We start from the raw sequence: 20,655 nt of genomic DNA on the forward strand, positions 1-20,655 counted from the left end.
CCAGTCTGTGGTCCCGGGCGTCCATGGTTTGGATGCAGCCACCGCAGCTTTTTTTCAAATGCTGCCTATGGTCTGCGCGCTGTTGTTTCCAAAAAGCCAGTCTTCCTTCCCAGGCATCAGCAGTTTCGTGCAAACAGCATCATTGCTGCACCATTACCTCCTCGCAGCCCAGTGCCATCGTAAGAGGAGTGCACGCCAACAGCGGCGCATCCTTGTAAGTGGGAGAGGAGATAATTTCCCTCTTATATAAGAGGAAAAGTGGACGTAACAAGTGAACGAATGCAGCGAAACAGCACGGAGGGAACCAAGCCGCACCCTCACAAAACTAGTTCAGTCCAATCCAAACGAAAAACTGCTGCATGCACCAAAATGCCGACGCATTAAAGAAAAAACTTATTTAATGTGTTTAGCTTTTTCGCAGATCAGGGCACCATACGTTCAGTCTGTGGTGCACACAGTTTTAGCTTGCACATGTCCACAATAGGCCAGAGTAGGCGACATATCTGGTGAGCCAAGCTACCATCCGCTAGAAAGGATACATCCAATACCATTCATCCATACAAACCCATTATGCTCGATTTGTGTTCAGTGACACATCCCACAAGGATGCACATTTCACGGCAAAAGCCTTACCTGTCCGATGGAGTGAAAAAGCGCCAAAAAAGCAGATAAAAACATGATTGAGCGGCACGCGCCGCTCAATGGGTGGCTCTACTTGTCCCATTACGTTGGCATCGTCCTTGCGGTTGTCCTAGAAGTTGTCCTAGGCCTCTAAGATGACCTCCCTTGTCACATTACATAAAAAACGAAGCGGCGGCATCGTTGTGCCCGAAAGATGGCCATAAAAATATCTCGTCAAGCGTCGTCATATGTCACCAGTGTGATGTCAATGCCAGAGCACCATGTGCAAAAGGTGTGCTTTGAACTTCCTCTGTTCTCGTGCGCTTTGTGCAATGGATTGTGAGGCGACCATGTCTCCATTTACGGCGACCTCTGCAGGCAAGAGGGGCCGCCCATGCAAATACGCCACAGCCTCCTCAAGTGTCCTCCAGGCATCGTTCTCGACGCCCTAGAAGTCGTTTTAGACATCATCCTCTAGGCGCCGTTCTCTATGTCGTCTTGGACGTCGTCTTTAGGGTCGTCTTAAAAATCATCCTAAACATCCTTGAGGTCGTCGTCGTCCTAGACGCCATACTTAGCGTCGATCTCTAGGACGTCGCCCTAAACATTAATACATGTAGAAACATAACTCGAAAACATTGCTCCCACGAGACTATAATGTTTTCGCCTTCCTACACGTAAGCAGTCTCAAGTGTACTCTTGCAATTTTTATTTGCAGTAACTCCACACACGTGCAGTATCGACTCAAATGTCTCCGCCAAACACCGCTGAAGGCCACTGCCCTGCATAAAGGGGATAGAGCAAAAAGAACACATTCTGTGTCACTTTGAATCTCTCAAAGTGCCTACAGCATCAGAGTCAAAACAGTAGATTGTTGCTCGCCAAAGAGATGCCACAGAGTCGCCCGTCGTTTTGATGGAAATAAGAGGCTTTTATTTATATATCCGTTATAAATACACACCAAAGTGTCCAACTGACTTTGTACATTACAAAGGTATTTATTTTTTTTTTAGCGAAGAATCCAAACTGGCAGTTGTCTTGTTGCTGTACAAGGTAAAAACAGGGCAGAACAAAGTCTTTTTTGCTTCACACTGAGAAGGGGTGCAAAGGTGTGAAAACCAGGAAACCGACATGCGTGGCTTGTTGGCGTTGGCACTAACAAAGAGCCTAATGAGAGCCAGGGGGAAAAAAAAATAACCCGGGAGCTTCTCCGATTCCACAGTACGGCAACACTCGTATTCACATTGCTCTTCGATGTACACGTTTTACCGACTGCCGAAAGCGACTGTGCGAGTGCACGTCACGCCGAACTGCCGGCGAGTGTCGAGATGTATTGCTGCGCGCAAGCGGAAAAGCTTACGGTAAGCCAGCACCTTCTTTGCACAAGGAACGCTCCAATCGGGAACTCGAAAGCAATTGAACAGATGACCGAAAAGATCAGCTTCGAAATGACTAAACTGTGGTGCTTCCTGCCATGCGAAGAAAGGCCTAGGTCCACTCCACAAGGGGGAGGCAACATAAATAAGTTGCCAGCTCAATCCCCCTTCACCCCCCCCCCCCCCCCCCCCCCTTCCCCCAAGCTGGAAGCACAGACACACTCACTATTGTACGAGACGACAAGAGTTCTTGCTCCGCTTTCAAGGGATAAGCATCCACCTGTAGAAACGAGTATAACATTCTCGCTCGGACACGGGGGCAGTCCCGCTTCAGTCTCTAGAGCGCACCTTGAAAACGCTATTTTTATATGTATATTTATGTATAGAGAAAGAGGCAGAGGAAGCCTCTCAAATCCGCCGGACGACGACGAAACCGCAGCAATGGGCACGACTTGAGCGAAGCGATCCTTCGTCGCTTTCAACACGAGGCAACGCAGTTCAGACATTAGAAACCGTTTGCCCGCACGACACACCGACTCGCACATTCCGCCAGTGACGGCACGACAGCACCAATTCTGGATGGCGCTTGCATGGCACTCGTCCCTTTCGACTCGTATCGTCGCACTTGCGTGACACTCGCGCCTCCGCCGCGCGCTCACTCAATCTGCACCTTGGTGACGCTCACACCGTCAAGGCACTCGCAGTGGTGCGGTTGAGAGGAGGGCAAGGCGTTGGGGCAGCAGGGTCGGTGAGTGATGCGGCAGTGGCGGCAGTAGTCCGGTTCTTCCAGTGGGTCCACGTGCACTTCCACCGGCGCGGCCAGGGTGCCCTCTCTGCAAACGAGCAATCGGGGTCACGGGTGATCTGGCTCCCACTGAGGAAAGAGAGGCCGGTGCAGGGTGTGATGAAGTGGGAGGTGGGGAAGGGAGGTGAGGAAGGAGACCTTGACAGAGGCACGTTCGAGAAGGATGCAGGTGTTGTGCAAGCGGGCTTTCGAAGAAACCCAGAGAAGAGGCGACGATGCACGAAGTTGCGAGGCCGGCATGTGACTGACGCTAGGGAAGCAGTATATTTCTGGTGCGGCTTAAAAATTGTCCACAACACCACTTTCGAGGCAGGTGGGTTCAACCCATACTTTCAACGTGCAATTAATCTCTGCCACATTTAGCAACGATCCACAACCTGGATGCTCGCCAGAATGCAAGCTGAAAGATTTTATCTTGTGGGCAGCATCAAACAAGCAGAAAGCTCCAGGGGTATGAGGTAACAGAAGAGGAAAGCCAACAAGCATGCAATCTGTTACATGCGTAGTAGAGGTAGAATATTGATGAAGGTTCACAAAAACTTGTGCCGAAATCGCTGCTGTCACTATGCCCACCATTCTCGACGAAATGAGGGAACCGGACATTGTGCGTTCATCAACATTCGTCGGCACCGCAGTCCTTCCATCGCTTCCCCAGAGAGGGTCAAGCCTCTGGAAGCTTGCTTACGCCAACACATAGCGAGTAAAAACCGAGGCAAATCATTTCGAATCCAATGCTCGCCCGCCGAAACTCGAGCGTCGTGCGTCGAGCTGGCACGCGGCATGGCACGACCCGTTTTATATCGCCATATTTGCCCGATAGGGGTGACCCCCAAGGGTCGCCGGAGTCTCGAATAACCTCGATTTCTCAGTTCCCACTCTCAAAGCGAGGCGAGAGGAGAAGCGGGTGCAAAGGTGCAAGACCGCTGGAGACTCACCTGTAGCCCACGATGGAGCCTGCCAAGGCCCGGGTGCTGGCGGCGTCGTCGGCCATGCCGGACATGTTCGCTGAGCGCTCGCTCAGGCTCACCGTGGCAGATGCGGTCTCGCTGTGGCTGCTCAGGCTGAAGCGCTTGTTGGACGACACCTCTGCCTGCACCTCCAGCCTGCATGCAACGTCGAACAGAGTTCCAGACGAGCGCGAGTCTTGCCTTTCCGCGGACCACCCGAAAGCGACGCTCTTTGTATTTTTTTTGCGCGCTGCCTGCAAATTAAAAAGCTAAAGAACCGTTCACACACTCGTGTTTGCTTAGAACAGAACTCTTGTAATTTCTTACAACGAGAAAGCAACGGCACACTGGCACCATCTGTCTATGAGGTGGCCCTGGAACTGCACTTCACTAGAGCGAAGGTTTTGCGGTATTTCTGAGATCAAATGTACCTACAAGAAATGATTGCTTATAACATTGTTCAACCTGATAGATAGTGCCAGTGTCGCCGAAGAGATCAGAAGTGGTTTTAAGGCACACGGTCGTAAGCAGTCGGCAGTGTGTGAACCAGCCTTTAGATTCAAGCTGCTCAATTTTCTTCCGGACCATTGGTCTAGTGCCCGAACAACACTAGGCTGCACATACTTTCGAAAAGCAATTACAGAGCAAGCCACTTATAGTAATAATATTATTAAAACTGGAGAAGCCAATCACTGCAATCGAAAAAGTGCCCGAAATAATACCATCAAGTTTCAAGATGTAGCAAGTTACTCAACAATACTCAAAGTGTATCAAGTTGTAAAATATCTACCAATAAGAATTCTCTATCAGTTATCAGTGTTTAGAGAAAGAGATAAACAATTGGATAGGTAAAAATCTGCATAGAAAAGTAGGAAACCCACACTTCAGATGCAGAAGCGGGGCCCCTATGATCCTCGTATAATGCATTCAGTTGCTACGTGTATGTATATTTTTACGTAATACCAATGTAAAGATCTGATTTTCTAGGAACTGATCGTTATAAGCAGTTCATTATACAAGGCGATTCCGCGAAGACTCTCAAACATTCCTAAAAACAGAATGTCTGAGAGAAAAATCAACTTTTTTTGGGCACAAACCGACAGCCACAATAAACATTAGGGATTAAAACAAAATTTAAAGAATAAATAAATCATGAATTAGCAAAATAATAAATAAAATTTAACTATTAGCTTTTTTATTAGTGAAAATAAACATACCGTAGTTTCAATTAAAAATTTGCTAAACATCATCAAAAACTTCTAAATCAGGTTTTTGATGACAGTCAGCAAGTTTCTAATAAATGCCATATGTTTAGTTTTGCTAATTAAAAAGTTAATAAATTCTAGGTAATTATTTTGTTAATTAGTGTTGCTTCTCTTGTTTTTTCTGCAATGTCTAATATCTGCTATGGTTGTCAGCTAATGCCCGAAAAGTTTTTTTTTTTTTCTTCCTCAAGTATTTTATTTTTAGGGATGTTTGAAAGTCTTTGTAGAAATACCCGGTATCAGGTATCATCATACATGGGCCACTGGGCTATATACACCAACTCATGTTTACAAATGAACCGGAGTACTACCCCTAGCGGCACGGACACGCCACCGGCACCGTGCAAGTGCGATGGGCAAGAGATGCCACATCTCGCATGAGCAGACCACTGAAATGTGATGTCGGCATCGGTGAAAGTCCCCGTGCTCTTTTTCGCGTTGGAATTGTTGATTTTACGTCTTCCTACCAACCAATGTCTTACTGCTTGGTGGCCCGAGCGAAATTAATGCAGCTCGCTACGCTGCAAAACATTGTGTAAATAATATGACATGCGGCGATTCATTCTGCATGAATGCCGCAGAATGGACTCCAAGCTGTTGGAACTCAAAATAATGCCTGACAAAAATCAAAACAAAAAAAAGCAACGCCAACATTAAACGCCTTGCCGAGTCACCTGTGAGAGGCGCTGGCCGAGGTGATGCTCCCGGTCAAGCTGTGGCCGGCGATGGCCGTGTTGCTGGCCGTAGCCGTATCCAGGTGCGAGCCGAGGCTGGGGCTGCCCGACATGCCCAGGGAGGCCGCCTCCCCGATGCTTGCCGTCGCCCCGCCGGCCCCCAGGATCCCCACGCCTCCCGTCGTGTCCACGCTCGCTCCGTCTGCCACCGGACGCCAACGCACAGATGACGTAAGGACCGGGAAGGTTTCTTCTACGGGTGTTCTCAAACACTCTTCAGGCGTACAAAGATTTGTCCAAATAAGTCGGTGAACAGTGCCATAAAACTTTTTGCCAAGGCGTTATTAGCTGGTGCACTGATCATTACTGTATTTACTCGAATCTAACGCGCACCTTTTTTCCGGGGAAATAGGTCCAAAAATCGCATACGTGCTAGAATCGAGTGCGACCCAAAACTACGCTACCATATCGCCATCGACATTTCAAAATGGCCGCTCCATTACTCGCTGAGACGCTTAGAGCGTAGCCAGCTCGTGTGTCTTTTGCGTTCGTATCAGCATGGAAGTTCCCACTGCAAAGACACGCCACGTTCACCATGATGCTGGATTCAAAAGAAAAGTAATATTGTGCACGGAGAGCGATGGAAGTCGGGCCGCATCACGTGCGATTAGTGTTCCAGAAACTTGTGTCGCTGCAGGACTTCGCTGGATGAGCGAAAGGCGCGTGGTGCACGATCCCGTCTGCCGTGGTTATCAAGGCCTTCAAGAAGTGCGGAATTTCTAACGCTATGGACGGCACCAAAGATGAAATGCTTTGGGCCGTTGACAGCGATAATGAGTCGTCCGACAGCGATGACGAGTGATGCATACCGCCCCACGGGTGCTTCATCAGACCGTTGTCGTGATGACGACCTTGCCAGCGAGAGACAGCGCCGTTCATTTCACGGCAAGATTGAAGCACTTGGAATAAACCTTCGTTGTTCCAAGTGAGAAAAAAGTTTCATTTCTGTATCCAACCTACGAAATCTGGTGTGCGTAACAATCGAGGTTATCACGCTTTTTTTTTTTTTTTTTCAAACCTCGAAAAATGGGTGCACATTACAATCGAGGGCGCGTTAGATTCGAGTAAATACGGTACTCGAATTTCGTGAGTGTTTAGGTTTCTAGAAAAAAAAAGGAGAGAAAAGAAAAATACAGATTAAGAGTGTCGTTTCTGCTAGCTTTTTCTATCTTATTACCTTTTTTTTTCCAATTTTTATATATTTTTATTGTTCATTTTACTTGTTTTATTTTTTTAGCTTTTGTTTATTTAGTTATTTTATTAATTTTTTAAATTTCATTATTTGCATCCCAAACCTGCTGTGCCAGTATTCGACTGCCACCGCACCAACGCGGCGGGGTTTGAACTTTACGTAAAGAAACTTCACATTTACCCTTAACAAGCGTAACGCTCCTAGCGTGTCACTCGTTCACGACGCTCGTTACGACGCACGTTCCCGACTATTTTCTTGCAGAAACCGACCCATAAAGCACACTCTCTGTTCAAAACGCATTTTTTCCTACGCGCGGTAGGAAAACAAACAAGCCGTCGGATTGACGCCGCTACTCAGATATACGCTCGGATTTGCCGGATCCGCTCTAGGGTGCTCGTCTCCAAGAGGCTTTAAAGTTTTTGTACCATGCGGTGCTATGTGCGAATAGCAGCGTAAACCCGATGGTTCACTTTTGTTTTGCTCCCACGCATGGGAAAAAACAAGTTTTTCTTTTCTCGCATTCTTTCACCAAAACCTACCCTCAAAACGTTTGAGTATGATCAACTCCCCACCTAAAAACACCTTCCTGAAAAGTTCCACGGCACTCTTTCTCTGGCTTATTTATATGAATATTTTTCACGCCCGAACAGCACTCGAAATGCCCAGTACAACCGGCAGGGTGCAGCGCGCACTAGTCGTTGAACGGCACACTTAGCAGAGCAGGGCAAGGTCGGAGCCCCCGAGTGTGCACTGCCCATCCGGGCCAGGTGGTCGGGTAGCGTAGCAAAAAAGGCGACCAGTAGACTGATTAGGGGCTCTCTGGCACAAGAGTCATGTGGTTATTCTCTGCCAAACCCAACTTTTTGGGTGCACCACAGAGGTAGAGAAAATCATAAAATGTAGAAGCTAACTGACCCGGTGGGAGAAAAAATGCTAAGGAAGACATAATTAGCAAAAAAAAAAGAGACGAGAGATAAGTCGGAGAACCGTACACGCCGGGAGGGCGTGGCGTAAGGGTCTTGTCCCCGCTTGCTCCCGGGGAAAGCGGCGACTCTATGATCCACACCCCTTGCTGGTGGAATCGCAAACCAAAGGTACGCAAAAGCAGTCTCCAAAGGTGACACCGAAAAGCAAGGTGTCTAGAAACGCAAAAAAAAAAACCACACTTTGTGGCCCAGTAAAAAAAAATAAAATAAAACCTGCATCACATTTACGAACCGTCGGGCTGTCCCAACATGCTCGTTTCGACTCAACTGGCTCTGCCGATGCAACCGACCCAAGCAACCAACCGGGAGCTCCATTTGCCTCCCTAGAGGGCGTTACGAGGTGCAGCAGTCCGAGAGTACCTTGTGGCATCACATTTGGCGTAGTAGCGCAGAAGCAATGTCGAGACAGAATGTGCAAGGTCGTCCTCACCGGCCGCCGTTCCGCTGGACATGCCGAGGTCGGCGTCCTCGTCAAACTCGATGCGGACTCCCGAGGCGGAGGTGGTCACTCCGCAGCCGCCAGAGCGGCACAGCGACACAGGGACCACTCCATAGACGTAAGCCAGGAGGATGGGCACGCCAATGCCTGCGGGCAAGTGGGGCAGTCGGTGAACCCCGTCGCTATTGTCACCCATATCGATGCAAACGGACCTTTTTCGAAAGCCAGTCTGGCAACTTTTATTACCATCATCATCTCGGCGTAAGGCATTTGTGCCGAACTAAAGGTGGCACCTTTGAAGTTGAAGATGCTACCGAACGGAGGATACTATGCAAGGCGAGACGTCGGTACTACAAGATGCGCTTATTAGATACGACGGCGGCGTAAGTGCTTATTTTGGAGTGTGGTCCATTCAATCTCCTGCCACAAGTTTGGCTCTAAAGCCTTTCGATGGCAAAAAGTTCATCAAAGGGCTTATGGGTCGCCGCTTCGTACTGGTCAGTTCTTATGGTGAACCCAACGAAACTGAAATATATCAAGAAAGAATTATGAGGCGATTTAAGAACTAATCCTCATCTAGCATTGACGTGCGAAAGCAGCAGTGCCCCATGAAATAGTTTCATGAATACCATTAGAACACCAAAGTGGAACTGCTTTTTGAGCCACCGGGTGGCACTGAATTCTGAAAGGGGTTTATTATTTTGGAAATGCAACTCAATTGCAATCACCACTACTCTGCTCTAAAAGTAGCTATTTACAACTATACCGTAACTGCAAGAAGTAATCCTTTACGATCATGCGTGACTGTAGTCCTTTTTCCTGTTTTCGTCACTCCTTCCCTACAAAGAGTTCATAGAGCTAGAACATGTCCTAACCCCCATCCTTATACAAGCACAATCTGAACAACACTTGATGCAAAGAGGATCACATCTTTCCTGCATTTCAGCAACGGGGATTGCACTATAACCATTCACAGACAAGACGTCACGAATGAGTTTGAATAAAAGGTTACCTAGCTTCAAGTTTGCACATACTTTGTCCCAACAACAGATGCTTCACAAATCTTAGGTTGTGCATGATGAATAAAAAAAGTGGACCCGTTCCACAGACATAGTTGAACAGAATCCTTCCGTAGTGCTTAAAATGCAGAACATTGGATTTCAGAGAACAATGGGCTTAAAGAGTGCCAGGCCTTGAAGAATGCCAGGCCTTGAAGAATGTCGGGCCTTAAAGTGAATAACCACTCACCGACGGCTATACCGGCAATGATGGGGGACACCAGAAAAGAAGCCACCACTCCGCCGGAAACAATGAAGTTGCGCTTGAGACGACTCGTGGTACGCAGGTCGTACTTGGAGTGCAGCTGGTAAACACAAAGAAAAAATCTTAAGAATTGGGAAAAAGGGCTGGGCATTGTACAGCCACTTAGAGGCATTACTTAGCATGCAGCTACCAATAAATTTAGACGCAGCCGACTCTCAGTAACTCGCACCAAAAAAAAAAAGGCAAACTTCCAACACAAAGTCTGAAGAGCACTGCTAGAGTCACTCTGCGGGAGTCAGTCTTTCAGGAGAGATCACCGCATAACTAGCTCATCTAATCTGCCGGCGCACTGCCCAGAAAAAAATTAATTCTGCAAAACAAGTTGACATTGAAAAATGACATTTACATCCATCAAGATCTGGAAGTATTCACAGAAAGTTTCATTTGTTTACACAGCATAGTTATTTTTTTATAAATTATTTTCGGTCCACCGATTCTAAATAAACGGTAGAGGTTTGAGCACTTTGAACACATTTTTCTCCATCTACACAATATTTACGAAGCAAAGCGGGCGGGTTATAATGGAAGGATTGCAAGCTAATTTGTACAATAACAAGAGCTCTAGTTTCTCCGAGTGGCGTGTGCGGACAGCGGTCATACTTCGAGTTAAACTTGACGTACGCTTCAAAACGCTAATCACTTCGGGGGATGAAGAACCAAATGACCCAGTCGGTGTAAACCGGCCTCGAGAGCGCCACGGTCCGAGCCAGAAAAAAGAGGGGCTCACCTTGCGGCCTACCCAAACCGGGATGCCGATGACGATGGCGGGCACCGCGATGCCCGCGATGAGGGCGATCCCCACGGGGGCCCCCACAAGCATGCCCAGCTGCCAGAGGATCTTCTTTTTGCGGCTCCAGGGCTTCTTGCCCCAGAAGGTGCAACCAGAGGGACTGGGGAGAGACGGGGGACGGTTCAGGCTGCCGCTCTGGGAAGGCGCGCTAGAGCCCAGACGGGAGACGCTACCGAAGCCTCGAGTGAGATTCTACGTAATGTTTTCGGGCGCGATTCGGGCATAAAATGTTTTTTTCGTTAATGAGCCAGAGAATTGAATGTTATGGAACTTTTCACGGAAGTGTTTTTAGGTGGTTGTGAGTGTAGGGTAGGTCTCCAAGAAAAAAAGTGAGAAAATAAAAACTTCTTTCTTTTCTCCGCGCGGGAGGGAAATGAACAAACTGTGGGGGGGACACTGCTACTCGCATATCATATTACACACACTCGGATCTGCTGGATCTGCTTTGGGTGTCCATCTTTAAGAAGCATTCAAGTTTGTGTACCACGTGGTGAGTAGCAGCGCCAACCTGACATTTTTCTTTTTTGCATTTTTTCCCCTAAAGCCACGCATGAAGTTTGACTATGATCGTTGCACCACCTAAAAATACCTTATTTATCAAATCTTTTTAAGCCCAAATACAGACTTGACATGCGACACCTCAAAACAAAATTGAATTTGTTCATCCCGCAAAAAAGTTGTCTCGGATGCTTTGGTGTGGGTCTATGCCATGCAGCCACGTCACAACATTCATGCAAGTTGCTATGAAAACTGCCGCATGGTGCCTCACTTCATTGTTCGAGTCCCCCACTTCAGCCCCGTTGAGCGCACTTACCGAGCACTAGTGCACCGCAGAGAAGCAACACCCGCGGTAGCAGGCTCTGCAGGTATTGCTTTTCCCCAGTGCACCAGCGCCCAGAAAGAAGCGCGCTCAACAAGGCTGCGAGAACAAAAAGTATGAAACACAGTCGCCGACCGATCTTTCGAACTCTGAGGAGACCCTGAAATTGTCCAAATAATCAAGCAGTCGGAAAAATCCATCTCAGTCAAAATATAAAATTTCCAAGCATATTTGCCACTTTTCACTTGCTCGATGTCAATTTTAAGGTCTCGTGCAACTTCTGCTTTATATAGTTCACTTTTTACTTGTTTGTTGATCTGTTTGATCACAGTGCTGCACTTTATTGGCGCCTTTGTTGGCCCAAACAGCAAAGTTGAAGTTGCCGCCATTTGGCACTATTTGGAGATTGGAGCTCGCTTCAATACGAAGCCTATCGGCAAAAATACCTTCGCACTCAAAGACCAGAAGAACGGTAGACGGCCGCTCTTCTAGTGGTCGCACTCGAAAAACACGGACCACGAGAAAAACTGGAAGGGCCATAAGAATGGGCGGACGGCAGCCATGTTGGCTATAGCGGAACCGAAAAACCTGTCAATAGCCTCAACCCAGCTTGTTTATTGCTAAATTACAAATAGCGCTAGGACGAGGACAGACGAAGAAGTGGACAGGACAGGTGGTTATTGCGTAGGATGTGGTATTGAGGCTACAGGGTAAAATCAAAACAATCAAAATGGCAGTGACTAAGCTCGCGGTGCTATCACGGCGGCCGTTTTGTGGCCGTAAACTGAAGAAATCACACAAATGATGTCCGAAATATCGAGCTTACAAGTTTTATGAAGTCCAAAATTTCGGTCAAAGCTATACATTAACTATAGGGGGAGTGACAGTTTGGAGAAAACGTCCGATCAATCGGTTGGCGACTGTATACGAAAACGCCATTTGAATTAAACGTACATTAAAACCATGGCCAAACAAGCCCAAATTTTTTAATTTGTTTGAATAAGCCGGAAGTATAAAGTATCAGCTTGAATTATTGCGAGCCTACTGTACTTGCACCTTTTTCCAAACAAAAGTGCCCACAATAAAGAGCCAAGTTTTGTTTCCTGCTTTAGAAATCTGAAGTCCTTATAACGAGCACGAGTTCGCCGAATTAAACGATTGTTTCATGGTCGCCCCTTCCGACTCTAACTGTGCAACTGAGATCTCAGCTACAGAGAGCCCACAAAACATCTTGTGAGAGATGCAAATATCACAATGGCTCAAAGCAAGTGACAACCCAGCAGAACTAAGCAAGCAATGTACTACTAGTGTTTGGCACTGCAGCAAGCTGCAGTGCCAAACACTAGTAGTACATGTAGTAGTAGTGCATGTACAGTCTCCCAACTCAGGTGTGAAAGTGGAAAGGCACCTGAGGTAGTGTAGGTCCGAGATCTCCTTCATGCAGAGCCAGCAGAACTCTGTGCCACACAGGCGGCACGTCATGTGGTTGCAGGAGCCGTCGTCCATCTTGATGATGAACACCTTGCAGCAGGGGCAGTGCTTGATGTCGTCCCCTGGGGGGCACACAGAAGAGGACACGTCTCAACACGACAGTCTTGGCCGAGCCACCAGAAACGCTAAACCACAGGAACTCGTAAAGGAAAACTAGGGTTTGCTATGACAGGTTTCACTTTACAAGACCACCATGTAGCAGGCTCTCGGCAGAATATCAGCGGCTGTACCCAGAGATTCCTTTGAGGCTAGTGAAACAACTGCAACGTCTACAATCGCACAACGTTTTGACAACCCACCAATCCTTCGACTAATAAATCGTGCTCCCGGAGATGACCTGACATCAAGTACTGAATTGTAAAGTAGATATTTAATAAAAACACTTTTGACAAGAATGCCCACATTGCTGGGAATAGAGAGGACATTTTTTCCTTGCACAACACACAGATATCTCCCAGCACAGTGTAGCCCCTACTGATTCCACTACTTCCACAAATATAATTCAGAACGAATTGAACAGTCGCCCTATTTGATTTGCACTCGATCCCATCCCAGGGCTGCAAAGACGGGAGTGGAGCGCAATAAATCATACGTGGTCACTGGTCCCGTGCAAATGAACGAGTCAGAGAACAAGAAAAAAGTGAGAAAAGAAGGCAGATGCAAGACTACACGCACTCATTTTGTCAGTATGCATTGAAGTTACTAAATTGCTTTTCAACTTCAGTTTCCTTTTACACAAGGCACACCACCGGTGCGACACTTTGCTGCTTCTTTGTGCCCATCAAAGCCCCGCCGGCAACCGACGGCAAACACCACGCCCGACCGTTCCGGAGCGGCGGACGTGCCACTAAGGTGCCTGGAAAGCGCCTTCCACTCGCGTTCTTATCGTCCTATTCCGCCCATGGACCGAAAGCGTTCTCAAAGTGGCAACGAATGACAAATGGAGGAACCGCTTTTTAGGACGCAGTAGGCACACCCGTCGGAGACTCGTTCCAGGCACTGCAGCGCCGCCGGAGGGCGACGGAACTACTTCCCCCCCTCGGCACTCGTCGCACGGCCTCCGCGACGGGAAGCTGAGCAACGCACTCTGCAAGGTACCGTCGTGGGGGAAGCCCAGGGAGGCGGCGGAGGAGGAGATTGGGCGGGCGGCTCGTTGCGCCCTGGCGGCGTCGCACGTCTGGTTGGGGTGCCACTCCTGTTTGCAGTGGTAGCAGAAGGACGTGCTGCAGCCTGGGCGCTCACAGTGCAGCTTGGGGCAGCTCGCACAGCCGCTCGCTATCACCACGTACCTGGGAGCAGAAAAGGGCCATGGGTGAACGACAGCACTAATAAAAGTACAAAGAATAAGGAGGAAAAAAAAAGTACCGGAAAGTACCGTGAACAGTATTGTTTTCGCGAGGACCTAACTTTCGCAAATTTCGTGACTGGAGAACTATCGCGAAAAATTAATCTTGCTAATATATCAACCAGTGGTAACGAATACATACCGTACCATTCCAAATCCCAAAATTTTTCAGAAAACCCAAACTTCACGAAATTCCCAAAATGTTGGGCCCACCAAAATGAAGTCATGTACAGTATCCTAATCCTGCGAATGAAGTAGAGAGATACAGGCTGTGCACTGAAAAGCTGCGGGCATTTCCCTCCTTACAAAAAAAAAAAAGCAATTATCATTATTAATTTGTGATAATTAATTTGTGGGAAACTAAATTTGGGAAAATCTGGCGGGACGCGAACCTGCTAAACTTGTTAACGTAGCAGCTTGGGCGAGTTGGTGGCTCATTTTTACACACACTACAGCGCACTATAGCAAATAACACTCACTCCTTACACACGAAAAATAAAGCAAAATTCAAACAAACCGCGCTGACTAACAACTCATTTTTATATATACTTTGTCTTCTTCTACCTCTTGCACTACCGAATTTCCCGAATCATGCGCACCGATCTCCTAGACACCTAAAATTTTTTTTCTCTTTTTCTATCAGGTGTAAAGATGGTGTACTAATACAGTTTTTATAATTCCTGGCGATATGTTCAGCTTAGATAATTTCTCTAGTTAATTGGTTACTATTCCTACCTAAAATTGTACAGGATGGCAGGTGAACGTTGCACCCACAATCACGGCAGTGTATGCCTAGATGGCCAGTGTTAGCTCTGATGCTGTTGTTTTAATATTCACGGAGCGTATCATTAAGGCATCGTCCAGTCTGCCCTATGTACACTTTCCCGCACGAAAGTGGAAATGAGTACACCACTTCCTTGGCGCACCCAACGAAGCTGTTCTGATGTTGTTTGGTACAGCTTAAGGCCCGTTCACAAACATGCGTCCGTAGCGACCAGAGCAACCGAAACGACCGTTGCAAGGGTCTGCAACCGTCAGTTGCCATAGCGACGGAGGGACGCACGCACGTGTCGTTCACGACGCAAGGAGTTGGAGCGAGCCCAACTTTCCCCGCTGCGTTAGAAACAACCGAAACGACCGCAACGACAGACCAATCACACGTCGAAGAGCCGGTCGCATGCCGGTCGCGGGCCGGCTCCTTCTATTTGCAAACATGGTGTCGGTGCTGATCGTCGATGTGGACGGCGTGGTGAAAGCTCATCGTTCCGCGTAAAAGCGCTATCCTTGACTGTGAATTTTCGTCGTCTGTCGCCATGATAACCCAGCACGTAGTAGAAGAGAAGATCCACCTACTCGTGGAGTGATGTCGTGGCGGCACTCTCAAGACAGCAGAAACGCCCGTGCCGTCGTGTTTGTTTACTTCGACTACAGTGGTGCTTTCTAAGCATTTGTGTCCTCTAACATCGCTCGGATTTCTTATTTGGCGCATTTCATGCGTGTGTTCAAGTTCAAGGTATTACTGGCGCATACTCTATAAAGGATGCAAATTTTCACGCGTTTTCATCACCGGAGAAAAGTAATTAGTGTTAGCAATCCTGAACGCTCGCAACGTCTATCTGATCACCAAATCATATTTCTATGTTGCTATATCGCTGATAAGATTACATTGTCTTTTATAATCGTAGAAAAGGCGTGTGGCGACATTTGTACTATCGGCAAAGTCGTGTATTAGAGCCGTGATCGCTCAAGACGGCGTACTCTATCTTTTTATTTTCTTTTTTTCATCCACTGTACCTTGCAAGCCTATCATGAAAAAAAATATATTAATAAAGCTTTAAGCTATAGAAAAATGTCTGTCTGTATATTCTGTTACGGCATTGAGTGGCAGTGCGTCCCCTTTTTAGAGGCACTGCTGAAACAGCTGATGGCGGCATAAAAGCGGTCGCCGTGCTGCCGATCCGCTGCTCTTGTTGCAGTGGTTGCATGTGTGTGTACGCGCGGCGCAGAGCGGTCGTTCCGGTCGCTCCGGTTGCAACGGACGCATCGCGCTCGTTGTACATGTCTGAACCAGCCTTTACTGTTCGGTGAGAATTCGGCAAGTTGACTTGTTTGCACAAGTTGGCGAGCTTGTTAGGTGCAGAGAAGACGACGTTGATTTTGAACTTGTTAGACCTGTCGTTCTTCCCTACTTCCACAGGTTCTCCCATGGCATCAAGAAAATCACTAACAAGTTCACGGGGGCGTACGCACCCGCAGTCAGGGGCCGGGCACCAGCGGGCGTCAGGCTCGGTGACCAGGATGCGCCGGAGCATGAAGCGCTCGTACTTGGCCACCATCACCTCATCATCAAGCAGGCTCCGAATGTCGTTGGGGTGGATCGGCTCCGTGCACTCCGGACACGAGATGTTCACTCTGCACGCCAGAAGCGCATTTCGTTTGGGCACATCCGTGCACTCTGTAGCCGCCGGTCGGTGCGACCGGAGCGGCTCTATACTTCGGTTAGAGTCAGGATACAGCAGACGCTACGAGCTATAGGGAACAATCAAACGGTGTCGAAGGTTTACCAACAAGGTGTTCCTGTTTCTGTATGTGTTCTATCATCACTGAACCATCAAGTTTAAAGGAAAGCCCAGTGACTTGCGCTTTACAGACCGTTTGATCGGTCCCATCAGCTCGTAGCATCAACTGTGTATGTACTTAATGTAAAACAATGTATAGGGCGTTTTCACTGACGTAACTTCATTCGCCATTCTGTTGTCATGAGCCTTCTCACACGTGCCAAAGGCGAGTATTCCGAAGATTCGCGTGACACCTTCAAACCGGTAGTGCACATAAGCTTATAGATTTCACCGCGCCTCACATTTTTTTCTTTTTTCGTCCTCAAATAATTAAAATATTTTCTCCCTCGCTAGTTCTAACCACTAAATGGCGGATCGATGTCACGTCAGAACAGCCTATAATATGGAGCATAAAGATCAAATCCATACTCAGGGGTGGAACTCATGAAATGTGCTTGGGAGCAGCCACGGGAGCAGCTGAAACAGCTATTTTGGAGCAGGTTGGGAGCAGCCAAAAAATACATTCTGGAGCAGGCTAGGAGCAGCCTAGATCAGTTTTCATTGCCCTTCAGCTTGTGTCTTAGACAGGCACGGGAGCAATTTCAATTGTGCTTAGCAGTACAGATGAACATGACTGGTTAGGGACTTGGGTAGATGGAATAAGTGTAACAGATGTGAAAACTTGAAACTTTGTGAGCCTTAAAACCAAAAAGCAAGTACCATATGTTTCTGAAGATAGTGTCCTTGATATTTTCTGAGTGGCTTTCAGCTGCTCAAAATGCAAACATATCACTATGTCCAGCACGTGCGGGTTGTGCTTATCGCACAACCCACACGTGCTGGACATATAGTAATATATGTGCGAACCTCGTGGCATGCGTAAACAACGGACGTGCAGTTGTACGGAGGAATAGGGCAACAAATGTCGAGTTTATCCTATTGTGCAACTCAATATCGAAGCAGCAGACCACGATTAACGGAGTTATCGTATTCAAAGCAATAAGCAGGAGCAGGGTTAAAGTATGCCGAGCAGATCCACCACTCGCGTAAGAACTGCTGGCCGGCAAGGTTTTGGATCGGACCGCGTTTCAGTTCAATCAAATCACGATTTATCTTGCGGGAATGCGGTCTCAACTTTGAGCGATTAAGCACTATAACGAATCTTTTGCTCATTTTCAACTGGCTAACGTCCGGATCCCGGGCCGCAGAGCCTCAGGCAATCTGACGCTTAACAACTCGACCTCACCTGGGCCGACTTGCTCAACCGCTTATGGTTGAAGTATAACAATGCAGTTGCAGGAGGTGTAGTGCTTGGAATCCAAGCCCCGAATTTTTTTGCGCGCTTCCGACTTGGGATACACAGGGAGAACAAACAGAGTAAAGGATTGTAAAGCTGACCCAGCTAAACGTGCTCATTGTTGCCAATCAAGTCGATAGAAACCAAAACCAAGACAAAATGCAATTTTTTTGGGCGCATGTTTTGCAACTTGGTGCATAATGGCGCAAGGTATTGGCCGTGTCACAGGACGGTGCAGACAAATGTGTCTGGCGCAAAATGGCACAAATGGCACAGCCATTCCACCCCTGCATACTCAAAGGCAGGCACCCAAGCAGCTCCTCGCACTGGCATCAGCGCACGGTGACCGCAACGACCGGCCAATTTCGCAGTTCCGGCGAGCTAAGTCGACCGACTCAGAGAACTCACCTGCTCTCGGAGATTTCGATGCGCAGGTACTGTCGGAGGCAGTCGCAGCAGGCGCGGTGTGGGCACGAACTCAGCTGGGGAAAGCAGTCCCCTGGGAGTTCGAGCAGGCAGAGCGGGCACTCCAGCCGCCCCACCGCACCCCCCTCGCAGCTCCAGAGGGACTCCGTGTCCGACGAGACTTGCCGTGGGGCGCTGCCACGCCGCCCCGCACCCTCGGCACCCTTTGCACCCTCAGAGTCCTGCGCGTAAGCGAGGGAAGTTATAGCCCGTTTGCAAGCTCGCATTTGCTTGGGGCCGAGCTCTCGCAATCTCTTGGAACGAGAGAACACACTGGAACGCTGCCGCCATCTATGAGGTCACCCTGGCACTGCATTTCACTAGAGCCAAGGTTTTGCGGTACTTGCGAGATCAAATCTATGAACTATCTGTGAGAAACAGTAGTTTATAACATTGTCACAAGTTCTTCAAGCCAAATAAAAAAGGTTATGTGCTAAAAAAAAATATATATATATATATATATATATATATATATATACAAAAATGCTGAGCGATCCACGGTTATCCTATAGGTGTCGCCAGTGTCTTCTCTTGTCGTAAAAAATTTCAAGAGGTTTTAGAGCACATGGTCATAAGCAGTCGTAAGCAGTCGCGAGTGTCTGACCCAGCCTTTAACCCTTTCATGGTCACTTGAACGGGCGCGTTCACGGGGACGTCCTGCCATCTGGTAGGTTTTTAGGCAACTACGACCATATAACTCCGGTGGTGTTTATTTTGGCGCAGCTTTTTGAAATTGCGAAACTGGATGCTCTGTGCAAGTGATTACTTCGAGATGGCCGCGCATGCTGGCTGCTCCCGGGGTAGTGTAGTGGAGATTGGAGCGATGGCTCTTTGAGTTCAGACTTTGAACCCTTCTCGGACTTGTGAGTCGGATGACAGCTCGACCTCCTAGGAACAACTGGAAACCAGCTGGGTTCAGAGTCCAGAGCCTGACACACAGCCCCACCGTCTGCTAGACAGTCTCGGAAGCGGGTCCGTGAAAGTTTTAGTCCTTTTTGTTTTGTTCAGCCTCCAGCAAGTGTGCCGCAGATGTTTTGAAGTGTGTGTACTATTTATTTTATGCCTTAGATTTTTTTTTACGCGACAATAAACTATTGTATACTCTTTGCTATTGCACCGAGTAAAAAAAACCGACCCCGGGGGCGCGTCTTTGGAGAAACAATGTGACCATGAAAGGGTTAATGGACGTTCAGGCACCACCACCACGCTTCAACCGATAATCGCCTTCAACGACGTAAGCCGCGAGGCGTCGTCGTTAGCATCTAACTTCGCACTTGGCGCGATTACTGCTTGTCTGCCCCAAAAAGCTACAATGGCTCGACGAAACCGAGAAATAGAGGGAAGGGCTTCGGACCCGCCGCCTTGGCGGCATTTCTCCGCGAACAGGTTAAACGAACCAGTACTGGGCATCCAACTGCAAAGCCAAGAAAGAACCAGCACCTCTCCGAATGCAACGTCTAGGTCTGCGCGACTCGCAGCTGTGTCCAAGACTCCGACGCGGTCCACCTCTCTCGCTCGCTCATACGTCTCGCGGTTTTCGTCGAACATGTACCAAATTCCATGTGTCGTCACGTCCACATTCGGTCCAACCTTTGGCCTCCGTACGCAAGCAGTCCTCACGACTGCGGAGCCGGAAACATGTCTCCGACTAATGCGCTCGGCGTCCTACTCCGCCCATGCACTGAAAGAGGCCCCGAAGTGACAACAAATAATGTCACAAGAGCCAGAGTGTCACGCCGTCGGATGTTGCGATCTTGGCTATTGCACCTTGAAGTTACGGCAAAAAGATGCGAGAGAATCTGAGAGTCACCGTCGTCGTGGCGTCTTAATTCCTGGCTGCCGAGGCTTCGATATGTCATCCAGTTAAAGAGCGACCTGCAGCACAACGGGCTCCCGCCACATCCACCATTACTGTTGCAACACTGCAACAGCCGGCGACGGCGCGACACCTTTACGACTTCGTCGGGAGGAGACTGAGGGACCGCTTTTTTCGACGTGGCAAACGGACCGGTCGGAGACAAATTCCAGGCACCACACCCACCACAGACGTCGATGGCACAAACTTGTCGGTCGCTGCGTTCGATTTACTCGCACCTCTCACACACTGCTGCGTTCGATCAACGAGAGCAGCCGATCTCCGGACGCAACCGGAAATATCTTGTCACGCGCTCTTCTACATTGCACTACACTTTCCTGCACCA

The 20,655-nt window shown here is 48.3% G+C and overlaps 1 protein-coding gene across 4 annotated transcripts in view; it reads right to left on the reverse strand.

Annotated features, from left to right (window-relative positions):
• Positions 1 to 1,528: 1,528 nt before the first annotated feature.
• The window catches only part of LOC120838002 (E3 ubiquitin-protein ligase RNF19A), a 29,290-nt gene continuing 10,163 nt past the window's right edge, over positions 1,529 to 20,655 (reverse strand). For 3 of the 4 annotated variants that reach the window (XM_040207722.3, XM_040207723.3, XM_040207721.3), the window contains exons 4-13: positions 18,398 to 18,636; positions 16,385 to 16,546; positions 13,876 to 14,078; positions 12,707 to 12,851; positions 10,416 to 10,578; positions 9,614 to 9,728; positions 8,357 to 8,512; positions 5,689 to 5,890; positions 3,738 to 3,905; positions 1,529 to 2,830 (exon numbers count right to left, since the gene is read on the reverse strand). In XM_040207722.3, coding sequence (XP_040063656.2) covers positions 2,653 to 2,830; positions 3,738 to 3,905; positions 5,689 to 5,890; positions 8,357 to 8,512; positions 9,614 to 9,728; positions 10,416 to 10,578; positions 12,707 to 12,851; positions 13,876 to 14,078; positions 16,385 to 16,546; positions 18,398 to 18,636 — 1,731 coding nt within the window. In that variant the 3' untranslated portion in view covers positions 1,529 to 2,652. The remainder of the gene's footprint in view (positions 2,831 to 3,737; positions 3,906 to 5,688; positions 5,891 to 8,356; positions 8,513 to 9,613; positions 9,729 to 10,415; positions 10,579 to 12,706; positions 12,852 to 13,875; positions 14,079 to 16,384; positions 16,547 to 18,397; positions 18,637 to 20,655) is intronic. The other variant, XM_040500018.2, reaches the window with a different exon arrangement.

The sequence above is a fragment of the Ixodes scapularis genome, unplaced genomic scaffold, assembly GCF_016920785.2.
Source record: "Ixodes scapularis isolate PalLabHiFi unplaced genomic scaffold, ASM1692078v2 PGA_scaffold7__128_contigs__length_106722199, whole genome shotgun sequence".
Classification (NCBI taxonomy): domain Eukaryota; kingdom Metazoa; phylum Arthropoda; class Arachnida; order Ixodida; family Ixodidae; genus Ixodes; species Ixodes scapularis.